We start from the raw sequence: 18,688 nt of genomic DNA on the forward strand, positions 1-18,688 counted from the left end.
GTAGTTTTGTGCAATTCTATTAACTAGTGATTTAGATCCCTTTGTGGTATGTGAATGAGAAGTTCTGGATTGTCTTTTTTTCATTTTCCCTGTCGACTTACCCGGCAAGCACAGCAAGTACGTAGAGCAGGGCCAAAAAGAGCCAGTTATTGTCCTTGCTTTTTAATATTTTTGTATTGGTCATTCTGGGTTATGACAAACTCATCCAAAATTCCAAATATACATTTAAGTGTTCTTTCGACTTTCGTACTCTTGACCTATTGTTCTTATATAAAAAAAAGTAAAAGTAATGTGATTTTTTTATTTGAAAGTAATTATTAGGTAGTCTTGAAGCACATATAAGAACCGTGACTGCTCAATTGTTGGTAGGGCTGCTGCCACTGCCGCCGCCCTCTTTGTGTTGGGATTGGTAGTGTTAAGAGTGCAGATAATAACCGGGATCACCCAATTGTTTTGGTTGGGAATGTTTCTGATCGAGGAGAGGAGAGGAGACAGTTTTGGGATGATGAATAGATTTTTTCTCTTATTAATGAATTTTTGAAAAGTAGTTTCAGTGGTTCTTTTCATTGGCGTATGGCTGTCTCCAAAGATGATAAATAGCTGGAAACCATCACCATATAAATCATTACTTCTCTCCTCCGTATGATTTGTATTCTGATGTGCCTCTTTCTTTTATTTTCGCAACAGGGTGACAAAATAAAGACACTTTTTGCTTGTTGAGATATTGTAATTATGATGACATGGATGCTGTGAACGTGTTATGATGACAAGGATGCTGTGAACGTGTATCTTATCGTTTAATTGTTTCTCATGACACCCTGGCCAAATTGTAGGAAAAGTAGGAAGAGAGGGCCAAAAAGAATTCACAAAGCTTCATATATTGTTATGTCTGGCTATGAATTTGATGTATAAACGAATGATTTTCTAGAACTGAGTTCCAAACAATTCCCAATCTGTAAGAAGTAGTCATAAATGCTATATTTTCTGATTGCAATGCCACCTAAATCCAAAGGGATCTTAAGCTCGCACACTTACTTCCAAGTACCAATCTATCCAAGCGTGATGATCGAGAAGTGAACCGAGAAGGTCTATTCCGCTAAGCTTTTTGCAAGTCAAGCCCACTCCAATTTGTATGCAGGACCGATGAAGTCCGCGGTTCATGCAGCCCACAGAATAGCAACATGTGGCTGTAAGGTTTTTTAAAAGTGATCTCCTACTCAGTAGTTTTATACCATACGTATGTTGAGGAAAAAATAAATAAAAAGATGAAAAATAAAAACAGGTACGTGGTATAGGGCTACTAATTAGAATTTTTCTTTTTAAAAATACTATATACTAGACTCTCATTTCACTTTTAATGTCTAGGGTGTCAATTCGTATTTGCAGGCTGTGTTAAGTCATGAGTATTAGACTATATTGGTTAATCCGAACATGACCCGTTTAATTAAATGGGTCAAATTCTAAAATCCTAACATGACCTATATAGATAATAGGTAACGCAACATAACCCGCTTAACTTATTTAGTCATGAACCTTTATTGAATTAACCTAGACACAACTCAATTAGCCTGTTTCATCCCTCTTCAACCAGTTTAACTTATTTCATATAAATGGGTTGAGCTGACCTGCATTTTTTTTTTTATAATTTCATATATAAATAATACAAGTGTAAGGGGATTTTTCTCTAGCTCATAAAATTTCCTAGGCTCATAGGGAGCGGACTCAATAGAAGACAAAAGATGAGAGAATGAGAGGGAACAAGAAGAGACTAATGCATGGAAGTGTCATGAGGCATGAGAGAGTAATGTCAGGAGAGAGAAAGGGGAGAAGTGACATAAAGCAAGGAAAAACAATGGGTTAGGAGAGAAAAAATAGGGAAGTGACTTAAAGCAAGTGGGGATAAGAGATAAAAGGTAAGAGGAACCTATCGATTGGGGACCCTTTTTCAAACTCTCTCTTTGGGAGGACTTAGACTTCTTCTGACTTTGAGACTTATTCTTCAACCTGAGAGTAAAACAGAGAACTTATTCTCCAGCGAATAGATCTACAACTTTCTTTATACGGTGAGAAATGAAAGGCTATGAGAGACCGTAAACAAGCTTATTACAGTAAAATCTCCTCTCCTCAAACCCCTTTGAATGTAGGCCTAGTGCCGAACCACGTAAATTTGTGTCCATCTCTCTTTATTTTCTGCATTTAAACGCTATTCATTGCCATGGATCGACACCGTACAGCTGCACCGGACCACTGTCGGGGGCTCCATATAGCATCGATCGAGGCCCAGCACCTCTCAGCGCTTCCTAAGAATGGATTTCTCCTCCCTTTCGGACTGTGCATGTTTTTTGACGTTAACAATAAGGATAAATTATATAAATCATTCACAACTACAAGATTCAAGATAAAATATTTTATTATCAATGTCCAAACCAATAATGTATAAGAAAGTTAATATTTTCATGATAAAATAGCATATTAACAAAAAAGATTTAATAATTTGAGATATTAGGTAGTCAAATACTAATATTAATACTACATTTCAATAACAAAAAAAAAAAAATTAATGTAAAACTAAAAATTTATAAAATTTAAAAATAAAATTTATTCACATTATAAAGATTAATTGCGGGTTTATTTATTAATCATGTTTCATTGAATCAATCAATTTTTACCAAAAATCCATTTATATCCGTTTTGACAAAAAAAAAACTATTTATATCAAATTTAAATCCGTTTATTTGAGAAATTATATTTGCAGTCATAGAGTGCGTAAGCACCGCACAATTCCTTCAAAAAAAATGAGTAAATACTGGATCCACATGAAAAAAATTAATTATTTAATAGTGAACTCCACTCTTTTTTCAAAACGATTGTGTGGCACTTGCGCAGTCACTGTATGTAGCATTAGTCATTTATTTTGTAGGTCATCTGTTATCATTCTTAATAGTTACCTCACTGAGTTGACGTAACACTATTCACTACAGTTAAATAAATTCTTTAGTCTTTTTTTTTTTTTTTTTTTTTAAAGAGGAAATCTTCTACCCATCCGTGCTGATTTTCCCCAAAAAATATCTCACCAATGGCCAGATGCCACGTAGGCATTCCATTTAGCTAACTATAGGACCACGACGGACATGAATGAGGACCTTGGTGTGAAACCTGTGAGCCTCCCATTTGCAAACCCTTGGTCCCTCACCCTCCCATTTGCAAAATTTGAAACTTGTGAGAAGTGACGTAGTGAGGAGTTGTCGTTGCCGTGACTCTTGAGCTCCGACCATACAAATCGACCATGAATCTCTCGAAGTTACTGTCGCCGTCAGGAGACACTATCGTTGTAATGAAGACCCATTCGCTTCGATTATCCATTCCCATTGACAACGAAGCCCCTGAATCTATTGGTTGTCTCTAGGTTTCGATTGGTACTAATGTTCATGTGAACAAGTTTGTGAATTTCGATTAGGTTTCTGGCTTGTTCATATTTGTTTGAACTATTGTGTTAATACATAATGTTGATAATACTCTGAACCCGTGACTTGTTTGATTGAGTTTCTGGCTTGTTCAATTTTCTTCCTAATCAGTGCCTCCATGTGACGAATAATCAGCCTCTTCCTAATTGATTAGCCCCATCTGCCCCAATGTGAACAATAATCAATCGGTTTTTTCCCCACAAACTATTTTCAATTTTCAGATTAGCATCAGTGTCCCCTCGCCCCCCAATGTGAACAATTATAATCAATCAGTTTCTTTCCCCCACAAATTATTTTCAAGTTTGTGAATAATCAATGCCTGCCCCATGAGAACAATAATAAGTTTCTTTTCTAAAAATTATTTTCAAGTTTCTCCCTTTGTGGGCGTCAGAACTTTCGACGGCATTGTGCGGCCGTGTTAGAATGGGTTCTATGTAAAATTTTGGAGTCTTTATTTTATTCAGAGTCTTGATTTTATCATATGTGCAGCGTCTTACTATATCGGTATAGAATTGCTGAGGTGGTGTGATTTTATTGTTGGTTGTTAAACTGAAACAGACGGACCGTTGTGAATGGATTCAATTTTTTTAAATCTACATTTAATGGTAGTGACACGTCAACGAAATAAAACGAAAATAGAAAATGAGTATAATATATAAAGGATAACGTATTGAAAAGTTTAGAAGTGTATGCACATGCTAAAGGAACCGACCAACGGTACAAGTTTGAGACGTTGCCGGCTTTTGTCCCCACCGCATTTGATTAACCATTCCTTTCATCAGTGTCGTGCATAACTGCTGCAACTCCACGTGATTTCCAACCCTCCTTTTGTTTTTGTTCAAGTACATGAATGATTTCCCATTAATTTCACTCAATAGGCCCATTTCCAAATTGAGAAAAAAAAAAAAAATGGTGAGTTCTCATGTGCTTTGAGCATGACTTGAGATCTCATTCTCCTAATTTTAATTCTATATATATATATATATAGGACAATATTCTCAGTACATGCACTTGACCCTTTTCTCTTTTTAATGGATGAAGGTATCCTGTACGTGAAGTTTGTATGACCCACCAGCAGAACTTTCAGTTAAAATAATGCCAAATCATACATTTTATTTTTATTTTTATGACATTACTCTTGGCTAATTTTAAGTTGTAATAGTTATTTTTGTGTGTGTCTATATATATATATATGTCTGCGTGTGTAACGAAATGGTGAGCTTTATTTTGGATTTGTATACTCTAAGATTGTATTTAATTACATTATTCATTTTGAATACTGCGTGTATATGGCATGAGAATACACTACTCCACACAGTGAATAATTTGAAAAAAGAAAATAAAAAGTGAGAGAAGAATATACTTAAAATGAACATTTTGACTAACAATGACACTAAGATAAAGAAAAAAATTCTGACCAAATAAATAATTAACGTTAGGGGTGCTACTTGCCCATGCGGGAGTGAGGTTGACCCTTTCTCGCACGCCACCCCCGGCATGGGTGGGGGGTGTGGGGTTTTCACCCCCGCACCCCGCCCCCGGGATACAGGGACAGGGTCCTCGACCAAGTGCCGGGAGGCGGGGTTGAACCCTTCATCCGCCCCGGCCCTCGCCCACTCCAATAGTCCCTATGGCCACATGGCCCATAAATTATTCTTAGGCTTAAAAGTGATAAAGAACACATTTTTGGACCTACATTGTAAATTTAAGTTTATAAATATAATCATAATTTAAAAACTAATAACATAGTTTTTAAATTGTTAGTGTATATTATGTGTAAGTTAATGTAGCATAATGTGGTCTTTATATAGGAGACCGATGCAATATAAGAGTTTTACTTAAGCAATATGGGCCCATTGGGGCTAGCCTGCCCCTCGCCCCTATTGGGATTTCTCCTTGCGGGGCGGGGGCCATCTGCCCCCTCATGGGCGAGCGGGATTGCTCACCCCACCATGTCGAGTTAGCGAGGTGTTGGACCCTGCTACTCACCCCTAATTAATGTAGATTTTTCTCCCCTAATAAGCAAATAATAAAAGGAGTCAAAACATGCACGGATGCATCATCCTACATAACGTTAATGGGTTATTTTTGTCAATGCCAATGATATATAGCCGTATGAAGTCAGTTAGTGAATATCGATGTGTAGAATTTAGAATTAAATACATAGTTAGAATAATGAATGACATTTTCAAGAGAGAAATGTTACAGCCATAAAAAGATTATATAAAAATAAATTCACAAGTTGATATGGTTTCATATGATATGTTAGATTTACTTTACAACAAAAAAAAAATTTAAAATTTAGCGTTTTAATATCAGTTTGTAAATTTACTTTTGTAATTAAAGTATTTTTCTTTTCAAAATAGCCTTTTCATGGTCAAATACTTTTGTTAGCTATTTTGGATTTATATCGTATTGCCATCTTTTAATGCAGGCTATAAGAAAAATGCTTAATTCATAATCAGGTATTTACGACGAGAGTGAGTCCATTTACAATGAGAATTGACTAATTTTTATTGCAAAATAATCATTTTTTGCACAAAATACTTCATCACGGATAAACATTATTTTTTATAGTGTACCCTTTGTCTTCTTTGCCAAAAAAAGCATGGCTCTTGCTATCATATAAAAATCAAATTGATTTCGTACTCTTTGTTCCTAGTAGTTGTCACAAGTTTGAAAAGAGACTTCCAAAAGAATCTGATCGATCTTTGACCTATCAGTCGTGAAACCAAAAAGAATATTGCATTCTGCTTGAGGATCTCACAAAGACGACACAACTTTTGGGATAAAAATTTTATAAATAGTAGTAAGGTAGTTTGTGAATATTAATAAGATTATTGTTAGAATATTGTTAGAATATAATTTTATGGAGTTTTGAAAAATGAAAGATAAAAAAATTGAATAAAAAATTATAAAATTAAAATATTGTTAGAATATAATTTTTTTTTTGGTGATTTGAAAATGTTGAATTGTATTTTATTTTTTGTTTAAAAGTTTGAAAAAATTGTAATGATTAGTTTGAAAATATTTACGTTTGAGCAATATTTGAGAAGAATATGAGATCAGATAAAAATTTTGAGATGAAAACTTTTTCGAAACAACCCCTTAGATGAGGTTGAGGCGCTAAGGCCTTGTTTGTTTTCAGAAAACATATCATCTCATCTCACCTCATCATTATAACTTTCTCAAATCTCCACATAAAATAAAATAAACAATTCAATTTTTTCAAATCCTAAAATAAAAATAATATTAAAAAATATATTTTAACAATATTTTATTCAACTTTTTAACTTTAATCTTAACTCATTTCATCTCTGAAACAAGCCCTGAAGTATGGATAAATGGAAAGGAATTGAGAGAGAGAGAGAGAGAGAGAGGGGCTCTGCTTGGGTTTATAATAGTGAGAGGAAAAAAAATAAAAAGTTGAATAGTGAATTGAGTACTATTCAAAAATTTTAACTCACAAATCTTACTACTGTTTACAAATTATTTTAACTTATATCATCTTTCAATCCAAACGAGATAGGGCCCCTTTAAATGAATATTTCTTTTTTTAAAGTCTTTACATAATCATATACCATCCACTTAATATAATTTGATTTAGAAAATAAATTGGTTGAAAGAAGAGTTTGGAAACTAATGTAACTAATAGTTTTTAGTTATATTAGATGTAAGTAAGGGTGTAATCGGTTTGGTTTGGTCTAATCTAATCTCGGTGGGTCACCAATTAGAAATTTTGATCCATTACTTTTGCGGAACTGTTGTCCATCAATATTTTTTTCAGTCCATTTCCATAGTCTCACAGCACTAGGCGTAATGACGTCCCTGCGCACGAACTTTTTATTTTTGTTTCTAAATATAAGTTGAACTATTGAAGTCTTACTTCTTTCACATGGATTGCTTGTATATTCGTTTTTATAAATTATATAAAAATTATGAATTATTTGTAGTTTCATTTTCATAAACTATATAAAAAATTATTGTTGAACGTTTTTGTTTTCTTAGAGAGAATCAAAGCGTTACTTATTACTTTATTATGGTGGGTAAAGATGATGGACGAAATTTTGTAAAATGAAATATTTTTTTTAAAAATAAAATGACCTTTGCACTTCATAATTAATTTGAATCTAGTTATTCAAATAAGAAAATTTATATAGTGACCGTTTGGATTCGGAAAATGTTTCATCTCATCTCATCTTATCATTATAATTTTTTTTTTAAATTCTCACATAAAATATAATAAATAATTCAACATTTTCAAATCTCAATTTAACTTTTTCAAATTTTAAAATAATAATAATATTAAAAGATAATATTCTAACAATATTTTTTTAACTTTCATATTTCATTTAAAATTATTTCATCTTATCTCTGAATTCAACGGATTCGTGAGTCGATGAAAGCAAAGCTTTTGTTTCAGAAGTTATATATATGTGACGATGATGGATTAAAAAAAAATAAAAAAATTATTTTCACCTTAAGAGCAATGATTATTTGAATTTATTCTTAATAATCACTTTGTTAATTATTAATGCTTAAATTAGCTTCCAAACATTAGCTTCCAAACATTTGGAATATTTTAATTTAGTTTTTCATATTAAGTTTATGAGGTCCAGTAAATTTTTATTTTATTAACATCAAACTAAATTTTCAGGCATTTCTTAATAATATAGAACATAATTCTTAAAATTATGGTAGAAAAATATAAAACTTAAAAACCAATTATCCTATAATTTTTATGGCAATACCTTTTCCCGTCTGGACTGGAAAATCTAACCGGACCGAATGGTTTTGGTCAGTATGGATCGGACCAATAAGGGTATTAGTTAGTTTCGGTCCATACAATTTTAGGGTTTTGATTTTCGGTCTATTCTAGGGGTCTGGTTTTTTCCCCTCAGACCTGACTGACTGAATAGTATATATGTTTTTAAAATATTTTTTTATATATTATTTTATATAATAGTTGTATAAATTAATTATATAATTTTTATTTAACTTATTATCATTGACTATATAAAATATTAAATACACTATTAGCTAAGATGCTATCAATTAACTAATATAGTATATGATAATCATAATATTATATGCAATAATACATACTCTAATATCTACATCTAATTAAAGCAATCAGGTAAACTTTTTGTAAGATATTTAAATTGCAAGTAACTATGAAGTTTCTATGAATAATGACAATAATTCGTTAACTATATATAAAATGTTAAGATTTTAAATAAGCTATTATGGATTAAATATCATAATTCCTTTACATACTAGTAATAAGTTACTAATTATTAATATCATAAATATAATTATAATTAAATATTTTTTTAATGAGTTAATTACATAATTTATATTAAAGAGCTCATTTAATTTTAATTTTAAGTTTTTTGTATAGCTAGACTAAAAATACACATTAAAATGTAGTTTTAAGGAGTGGTTTAGATTCACAAATAAATTGAGATGAGTTGAGATAATTTGTGAATAGTAGAATAAAAGTTGAATCATGTATTATGTTTTGGGATTTGAAAAAGTTGAATTGTTTATTATATTTTATGTGAAAATTTGATAAAATTGTAATGATGAGATGAGATAACTTGAGATGAGTTGACGTAGATTTTGAATGTAAACTAGGGTTTTTGTATAATCGGCCTATTTTTCACTGATCCGGACTTAATTGGACCGAATTGATAGATAACGGCCCGACCTGATTATAGAGATAATCGGTCCGATCTTGGGCCGAAAAATGGATAGACCAAAATTTTTGATTCGGTTTAAAAATTTTCTCATAGACCGACGGGACTGAACCATTACGTTCCTAATAATATTTTCCCAAAAGAAATTGATTTTTTTGCAAATATTTGAATATTTTTTTAAGTTAAAAAGGCTCGTATCTAATTCAAAACTTAAAAAAGAAGAAGGATAACTATTTAAAATCTTGAGAGTCGTGTAATTGTCCTTTTTTTTTTTGTTTTTGTTTTTTTGTCTCTTTCATGATCTGCCTGCATTTTCTGACTCCGCCGCAGGCTGTTCTGTGAAGTTGGTGAGTCGAATGGATGGCTTCTCCTTCGTAAGACGCATTTTATAAGGGAAATTGAACACCAGAAAAGAAAAAGAGTTGTCTAAATCCAACTTCAAAATATTTGACTGTTTGTACAACTTTCATGTACTTCTCGTTTCTCCACGTCCTAGATCTCTCCAAATGTCAGATAAAAGCAAAACTGCTTCTTGTTACTTGTCATTTTATATGGGTTTTTCTCTTTATTTTATTCAGTTGCGTCTCCTTCAACAATCTTGCGTACTAGTCCTAGTCCTGACCCTTCATTTTGTTTTTGGTTTTGGTTGCTTCAAATTCTAGTTTCAGTCACCAAACACTGATTTACAAACTCTCTGGAGAAGTTGCTTGAACATTCCAAAAAGCTTGGCCATGTATCGTTGGTATTTTTTTGTTTCTCCAAGTTATTGAGTGGGCATTGCTTTTCTATCAGATTTGAACATTTTACATACCACAGAAATTTCTTTTAAGGGTTTTATTGATAGGGTTGTTATATCGTAAGTCGAAATGCAATTTCTTGGAATTGGGTTATTTTAGTTGAAGGGAAAGCATCTTCATAAAAGTTAGGCTTTTTAATTTTGAAGTAATTTTTTTTAGAAAGCTATTTTGAAGTAAATTTGATTGAACGGTTTTCCGTTATTTTCGTGGACCAAATCGTTTTCTACTCGGTGGCCAAATGTTCCAGTTTTGGTGTTCCTGAACTTGTATTTAAGGTTTCAGTGGCATTTTTCTTAGGTATTCGCATCTTGGGGTGGTCGGGATTTCGGTTTTTTAGATCTGAGGGAAAGTGACAACGAGAGATTAGGAATCTAAATGTGTAATTGGGTTTTGCTTCGAGTCATGAGAACATTGGTGTGGGGCGAAGTTCAGATGCTCAACTTTTAAAAGCCATTTTTTGTGTACGGAGTGTTGCAGTTTTAGCTTGGAAGTCGTTTGGAGTGTTCAGAAATTCTTATTGTGAGGAGGAAGATTAGCATTTTCGCCTGTTCTTGAAAAATGGGGCATTCTGCAGCGATCTGGGATTATAGGGCAGCAGTCGAAATTACAAAGGACTGGAATGGGATCGATCAGGCTGTGCTTGGGAATCCTCAAGGAGCTTCTGCACGGGTAAGAACCTCTTCGTTTACTAATTTGCAAATCTATACATAATAGACAAACTCATTCTCTTTGGCATATTAGCTTTTGAATAATTGTGGGAAAGTGCTGGTGTAGAGATTTTGAGTGATTTTTCTGTTGATATAGGTAAGCTTGCATGGAGGACAGGTAACTTCTTGGAGGAATGAGCATGGGGAAGAACTCCTATTCACAAGTAGTAAGGTGGGGTTATGTAATCCTATCTTCTTTTATCATGTGGTCCTCGAATTCTTTGATCTTATTGTTATCCCATGATTCTTGTTTGCCTCGTGGCTTAACTGATCTTTGGACCTATAAATGAAGTAAGTATTGTTGGGTTTCAATTAAAAAAATAATATGATGTGCTTATTTGGTACGACTAATATTATTCTAGATTTTTGTCAAAACATATGCTAATGTAGAACAATAAATATTATATTTCTTTTGGTAATTTATGTAACTGACTGAGCAGGTATATATTTGATAGTGCTTTTAGATTGAAATAGGTAAGTTTAACCATATCTATAGCATATATAGTTTTCTAAGCAAGATTCTATTTTCGTTAAGCCACATAATTAATTCATCGTTAGATGATCGTAAATTTGGTCATTTAAGCTTAAAATAATTGGAAAGTTTATGTCAATAAATATTCGATGTTTCATTTTTCGTTCTTGTGTACTTTTCCTTCTTTCCTATATATCTAATTTATTACAATTAGTAATCAAAGAAGACAGCCTTCAAAGTTTTTCACAATAAGATTATAAATAGAATAACAACTATTGAAAGTTCGTGTCAATAAATATTCTACGTACCATTTTCTTCCTTATGTAACACTTTGTCTTCTTTCCTATATATCTAATTTATTTACAATTAGGAATTGACATTCAAAGAATTTCACAATCAGATATAAAAATAATTAACAATTAACAATTCTCCATGAGCGGACGCTCAACTAGTTTATTCTAAATGCCTAAAAGAAAGAGAATGGTCAGATTTTTCTAATTAAATGTTTGCATTTTTGAGTAATGGAGCCAACTATCCAATGGCCTATTGGCTGAGTGGCACTACCCCAGGTCCTTAGGGACCTCAGAATCAATGGTTGGTGGTTCTTGAACCCTCGACTACTCGGGCTGTTTTTCCTTAAAAATTTCCTATAAAAAAAAAATAAAAGGTAATGGTGGCAACTATAGACATAATTAAATGTCCGTTGTTCAAGAGACATTTGGATGGTGCTTACCTAGGACCATTGGAAGATTCTGATACATTGAAATTTTTTTTTTTGACCAAGCAACTTCTTGTTATACCTGAATAGTTCACCTTGTCTTTTTGATGGTTGATGAAATACAGTTGTAAGACTGATTTCATTTTTGGCTTTTACATTTGATTACATTTGCTGCTACACAGAGATGTCATGGACATAGACACTCCGCCAACTTTATATAACTAATATAAATAATTATATTTTGTTTCAATCAAACAAAGAAATTTTACCTGCTAGATATACAAAGATAATTAATTTCTGTATACTATAAAAATGCAGGCCATTTTTAAGCCCCCAAAAGCTATGCGGGGCGGAATACCCATTTGCTTCCCCCAGGTACTTATTATATTTGTCTACAAGCTTGACCTTAAAGTCCTCTTTACGAATGCATCTCATTTTAATCTTTTTGTAGTTTGGAAGCTGCGGATCACTAGAACAACATGGATTTGCAAGGAACAAGATTTGGATGGTTGATGATAATCCTCCACCTTTGCACCCAAATGATTCCCAAGGGAAAGCCTTCATTGACCTACTACTTAAACCATCGGAAGATGACCTAAAGTTCTGGCCCCATAGGTATGTGCTTGACTCTGCTTTAATAATGGAAATTGCTACAACCCATGGGTAGCCCAAGTGGTAAGAGCAAACTTGTGTGCATGAGCCCCGTGTCAAAGGTTCGATTCCCCCTGGGATCAAATTGCGATTTAAGTGGGAGGCCATGGCTGTGGGTTGCTGTGCTAGTCTTCCCGGGGGTTTAGGTTCCATAGGTGAGTCCTAAGGGCTTTGCCGGGGGGTGGTTCCCTCGTCTTAAAAAAATAATGAAAATTGCTAGTGGTAATATTTACTAAGTTAAGTTTACACCATCAATTTTGTTGAGGATAGAAAATAGAATAGATTAAATACGAGGTCTTTTTTGGTGTGCATGATTATGGACTTGATTTTTACTGAAGCTGAGAGGCACTACTAGTTAGCCTGAAAAGAAATGGTAGATAAAATATTAGCAAAAATTGAGAGGAAACCTCAAGTTTTGAAATTTTTGTCATTGTTAAAATGTGGAGATTGGTTTAAAAGAGAACTACTACAGATACAAAGACTACACAAAAGTAAACCCACAAACTGATGTGACTTTATGACATCCGTTAGATCTATTTTACAATAAATATAACTTTACAATCTGATGCACCATATCAAGCCACGTCAGTTTGTGGGTTTACTTTTGTATAATCTTTTTGTGGCTAAAGTATTTCTCGGTTTAAAATTGTAATCGTCTTTTGATTGCATGGCTGATGAGTTCCTGGGATTTCTTTGTCTATCCTGGGGGTGGTAATAGGGTCAACAGATTTACACTCACATCTTTTGCAGAGCACATGACAGCATAGGCTGACTATATTTATCTGTTGTATCAGGGGATGATGTGATGCAAACTGAATATTATTATTTTTTTTCTATTCCTTTCCAGCTTTGAGTTTCGTCTTAGGGTGTCTCTAGCAACAAATGGAGATCTGATGCTGATATCACGGATTAGAAATGTCAATGGAAAGCCGTTTAGTTTCTCGTTTGCCTATCATACATACTTGTCAGTTTCTGACATAAGGTATTGAGTATTTACCTTTTCAACTTTTCAATTACAAAATAAAAATGAAAAAGAAAATGAAAAGCATGCTTTCCATTTTACGTATAGTGTAAATTACAATTGGGCTGAATGACTTTGCTTCTCCAGATTGTGTCTATCTTTTTTTCTTTTGGTCGGATTGTGACTATCTACTAGTAAAGGCAATACAAATTTTCTGCTTCTGTAGTATGGATATCTTTGTTTTGGATGTGTAACATGCACTCATATGAACATAAATGTTGTCCACAGTGAAATAAGAATAGAAGGTCTGGAGACACTTGACTATCTGGACAATCTTTGCCGAAGAGAACGTTTTACCGAACAAGGAGATGCCGTAACTTTTGAAGCTGAGGTAAATTCCCTTCAGTGTTTATTAGTAATTTAACATGCTAGAAGTTATATGCTGGGAAACTCTAGATCTAGATAATGGAGTGAAATTTCTAAAACAGGACAATTGAAAAGTCTTTTCTGCATCGTATCAAGATGTTAGTTTCTTCCACAAGGCATCAAAATTGCACCAGTACTTCCCTTGTCAAACTCAATGTGCATGTGTGTGCTTCTCCCCTGAAACTTCGATTGAAAATAAAGGTGTGGTTAGTGGCAGTTTAAAATTGACTACAGAGGGATAACTTCTTTTCTCAGACCAACAAAAGTAAATAAAATCGATGGTTGATATTGATATTTCATGCGGTGTTATCAATCTTTTAAATTATCGACAGATAAAAAATTTCCAGGGAAATTATAGAAATATTCCTGGGATATAACTCCTTAGCAATCTTATTTTAAATGGTATTCGGTCATGTCACGTGGCCTGTACTTTAAGTGGCTTTTAGTGTTACATTTAAGAGTAATGCTACTATGCTCCCTAATTTATACCACTCGCTTTGTCCTCTTGATGTGGCACCACATTGTGGTGCCATGTGGCTTACTAAAAAAATTAAAAAGAATTTAAAAATATATATTCAAAACAAAATGGCGTCTGAAAACACAAAAAGAGAGACTAAAATTCTAGATTTCCTCTACCTTTTAATGTTTGTGTTTTTAATTTTTTTAATAAGCCACATGGCACCACATTGTGTTGCCACATCAAGGTGGCAAAGTGAGTGATATAAATTAGGGGGTATAATAACATTACTCTGCATTTAATCATTGAGCATATTCTTTCCTAGCAGGTGGATCGAGTTTATCTTGGTTCTCCTAATGTAGTCGCCGTCCTTGATCATGAAAAAAAACGGACATACTTGATAAGAAAGGAAGGACTGCCAGATGCTGGTAAGCTGTCATACATTTGCAGAAGTAGAAACATCACGTTCAAATTCCTGAGTATTTTAAGACAAACCACGTAATAAAGGGAAATGATTTTAGGACTATATACATGTTTAGTTGGGTATGAGTGCGCGAACTCGATTCCCATGCATGCACGATGCTATCAAACATCTAGAATGGTTAATGTTCTCCTCATTATGATGCTTGATTTTTTTATGGTGTTTGACCTTCTGTCTATTGATCAATTTCTTTTCTTATGACAGTGGTGTGGAATCCATGGGAGAAGAAATCAAAATCGATGGTAGATTTTGGTGATGAGGAATACAAACAGATGCTTTGTGTCGATGGGGCAGCAATCGAGAAACCTATCACTTTGAAGCCGGGGGAGGAATGGACAGGGCGATTGCAGCTCTCAGTTGTGCCATCGAGTTTCTGCAGTGACCAACTCCATCTTTAGGTGGAGCGGTTTGGGATGAATGGTACAAAGTTTCAAGAGCATGCGGATGATAATTTACATGGTTCTTTTGTTCCTTTTTCACCTTTTCAGTTGGAAGCTTAGTTAAAATGTTACATAACTAGCTTCAAGTTGTAGAGAGAGAGTCCAATGTTTAGAACATCCCCCTACCAGTTAAGTACTACGTTGAAGGAATGGAAGCATAGACAAACTGTAATTTCTCATACTATGATCATGTATCGGGAAAGCCCAATGTTTTTAATGGAATGGCTGCCCAGGGAACGTGGATATGAATTGGCATCTTTTTTCTGCTTGTGAAACGAAAAGGGCAGAGCAAAACGAAGGAATTAAGTATCGAACTGCAGGGTCAAAGTAGACGCAAAAAAGGGTCAAAATAGACGCAAAAAAGGGTCAAAATAGACGCAAAAAAGGGTTACGGAAGCAACTCTTAAGATATCAGAGCCAGGTTTCGATCCTGGGACCTGTGGGTTATGGGCCCACCACGCTTCCGCTGCGCCACTCTGATTTATAACATATGTTGTATTTAAATTATATTTATTCCTACAATAAGTGGCGCTGACTTTATTTTTCCTTCTTTTTCAATGCGTTGAGTCTTATAGCTTGGATTTATTTCAGCTGAACCTAATAAAATAAGAAAAACTCTATAAGTCCATGTGCAGACCCTCAATTTAATTAATACAAGGATTTGATTTGGTAGAGAAATTTGAAATTAAAATCTCTCGTAAATCAAGTCTTATTATGTCAATAAAATAATGACTTTGCTTTGCACATCGACTTCTAAGAAGTGAAAAGGATAGAGACACTTCCTAACCAGAAAGCAAAGTTCCCACTGATGGTATAGTAGTAAGATGGCGAAAAAGAGAGAGAAAGGAAGTGAAAGACTACGTACAGAGGTAGAAGAAATGCAAGTGATGGTTTCGCGCGAAGGGTGGCCTGGTGAGATACTGAGATCCTTTCTCTAGCATAACTATCTACCAAAACCTTATAAAATGAATGCTGAAAACTGATTGGCCTATTGTTCGAGTGGAGCCCACGTGAAGCGGCTCACACTAAAATAGGTAAAAAAATTCTCCCTTTGTCTTGCATTCACTTCTGATATGAATCTCTACGCTGCTTCCTTGAACTTCATATGGATTGAGTCGAAATTAAAGCTTTCTTTATTCAATGGGTGTCTTCCAATTGCCACCCATATCAAATTCTCAACAGTAACAATGGTAAAAAAAATTAGGCCTCGTTTGAATGTTGAGATGATTAGTAGTACCCATTGTTCTATTTCTCTCTCAAACAGTTTAAATTGTAAAATACATTGAGATTGATAACAAGTTTGGGAAAACGAAAACGAAAACAAAAACAAAAACAAAAACAAAAACGAAAACATCAACATCAATTTTCATTTTTGTTCTTTTAGCTCAAGGTATAATATTTTATTTCCTCATTCTTTTCTCGGCAGTTATACAGAAAGGGCAAAAATTGGTGCTTGCGAAAGACAGTAAAGTTGTAGAGACATAAATTTGTCTGATATACTGTTGTCTATGAATTTGTATGATCCTGTAACTGCCCTTTCAATTTATGTTACAAGGTCTGAGCATTCCCATCGTTACTTAGTTAAATTATGGGAAAAAAAATATGAAAAGAGAAAAATGAATTACATCCGATTTCCCATAATAACTTTTAATTTTAGGATTTGTACTGTTACTTTCCGAATTTGGAAGTACACATCTTAAATCATTCGTTACTTAAATACAAAATATTTTTTAATTTGTTTATCTAATTATTATTCAAACACAAAAATAAATACAACTTTTATAAATAAAAAAAACTAATACAACTTTTACAAATTTCAAATTAAAAATAATGTTAAAAATTATATTTAAATAATTTTTTAACTTTAAAATATTTTTAATTAATTTTTGCTTTCTCATTTTCTAAAATCTAATAAAACATCTTATTTCAATTTGTTTCACTATCATTCACAAAATTTTAAAGTATTCCAAGTGTCCAAACATGCCATCTTTCCGTTCTAATCTAAGACAATTGACCTCGTTTGTTTTCGCAAATGAGATGAGATGAGATGAAAGTTAAATAAAATATTGTTATAATATATTTTTTAATATTAATTTTGTTTTGAAATTTGAAAAAGTTAAATTGTTTATTTTATTTTGTGTGAGAATTTTAAAAAATTATAATAATTAAATGATATAAATTAAGATAAAATGAATTGAAATGAGTTATGAAAATAAACGAAAAATTATAAAACTTTTTAATTTAGACAAAGAAAGGGAAGATTTTGGAAGTTGGAGAGGTGGAAATGGAAAGTTGGTGATATGAGAGAGTTGATACAGAGGAAGGGGAAGACCGTTTGCCATCTTAAAATAAGCAAACATTCCATGGTTCTTGGTCTACCATAAAAATAAAAAAATACAGATGTGTTGGGCATTAATTGGTTGGTGTAAACTCTACATTTACACCAAGTCCGGTTCAAAGAGGCACTCCCAACAGAAATAACAGAAAATTGGATCATGAAACATATTGCGGTGAAAGAAACTGGAGATAGCATAAATCAGTCTCAAAATCAGGAGACTTTGCTTAAAAGTCCGGTATAAAATTCTGCATAAACTAAAACAAATTTTGTTTATTATTAAAATGTTAAAAGTATAAGAGGGAGTCTACGAAAACATTTATTAAAATAGATTTTACACAACTACCTAGTAAAAAATTGCTATTATTTTTTTTTTAATTTATTATATATATTTTGTTAGATTTTGATGAGTTTGAATTAATAAATATTATTTTATTACGAATTTGCGAAATAATTGTGACTGTATGAGTCCACCCAGTTGTCATATGTAACAGAATCGCAATAGGCTGAGAATGAGTGAAATAAAAAATGGTAAATCTTATAAAATTTTTATAATTATTTTATAATTCTACTTTAAGGAAATGATAAATGATAGCTATTTAAAAGCTTTTATACTACACAGTACACACTGTTATATGACATGCTTTGATTTATAAAATTTAAATTTTAAAATTTATATTTTTAATCAAATTATACCACATAAATAATGTGTGGTGTAAATATTTCAAATAGAATTATTTAAATTAAAATTATTTTTAATAAATTGACATATAAGTATATTGATCTCTTGAGAATGAAGTTGTAAAATAAGTATAAGAGAGATATAAATATATTTTTGCTATATGTTATGTTAAATGGGAATTAATAGGGCCATCGAACGGTGGACGTGAGAGTTTCTATCAATAAGTCCAAAATATATATTTTATTTTTATTTTTTAAAATATATCTTTTAAGCTATAAATATTCTTTTTAAAAAAAGTACAAATTCGTTAAAAAATACTTTTTTTAACTATGAAGTAAAAAAAATCAAATCTGTAGAAACTCTGAGGATAAATTGGCTAAAGCATTTTTCATGTTAAA

General features: G+C 32.7%; 1 protein-coding gene and 1 non-coding gene across 2 annotated transcripts; one reads left to right on the plus strand and one right to left on the minus strand.

Annotated features, from left to right (window-relative positions):
- Positions 1–9,456: 9,456 nt before the first annotated feature.
- Positions 9,457–15,522, plus strand: LOC121268605 (putative glucose-6-phosphate 1-epimerase). Its single transcript, XM_041172962.1, has 8 exons — positions 9,457–10,629; positions 10,765–10,839; positions 12,176–12,232; positions 12,309–12,472; positions 13,356–13,490; positions 13,758–13,860; positions 14,681–14,780; positions 15,038–15,522. Exons 1-8 carry the CDS (start codon positions 10,519–10,521, stop codon positions 15,229–15,231), a joined length of 939 nt encoding a protein of 312 aa, XP_041028896.1. The 5' UTR covers positions 9,457–10,518; the 3' UTR covers positions 15,232–15,522.
- A 160-nt stretch (positions 15,523–15,682) lies between these two features.
- Positions 15,683–15,754, minus strand: TRNAM-CAU. Its single transcript has one exon. It is a non-coding gene; the product is annotated as a tRNA-Met (tRNA).
- Positions 15,755–18,688: the final 2,934 nt, after the last annotated feature.

This window comes from Juglans microcarpa x Juglans regia, chromosome 1D (assembly GCF_004785595.1).
Source record: "Juglans microcarpa x Juglans regia isolate MS1-56 chromosome 1D, Jm3101_v1.0, whole genome shotgun sequence".
Lineage (NCBI taxonomy): Eukaryota > Viridiplantae > Streptophyta > Magnoliopsida > Fagales > Juglandaceae > Juglans > Juglans microcarpa x Juglans regia.

Coding starts and splice junctions, on each gene's coding strand:
- LOC121268605 (XM_041172962.1), top strand. CDS start 10,519: ATGGGGCATTCTGCAGCGATCTGGGATTATAGGGCAGCAGTCGAAATT. Junction 12,473..13,355: donor CTAAAGTTCTGGCCCCATAG/GTATGTGCTTGA, acceptor ATTCCTTTCCAG/CTTTGAGTTTCGTCTTAGGG. Junction 14,781..15,037: donor GGAAGGACTGCCAGATGCTG/GTAAGCTGTCAT, acceptor TTCTTATGACAG/TGGTGTGGAATCCATGGGAG.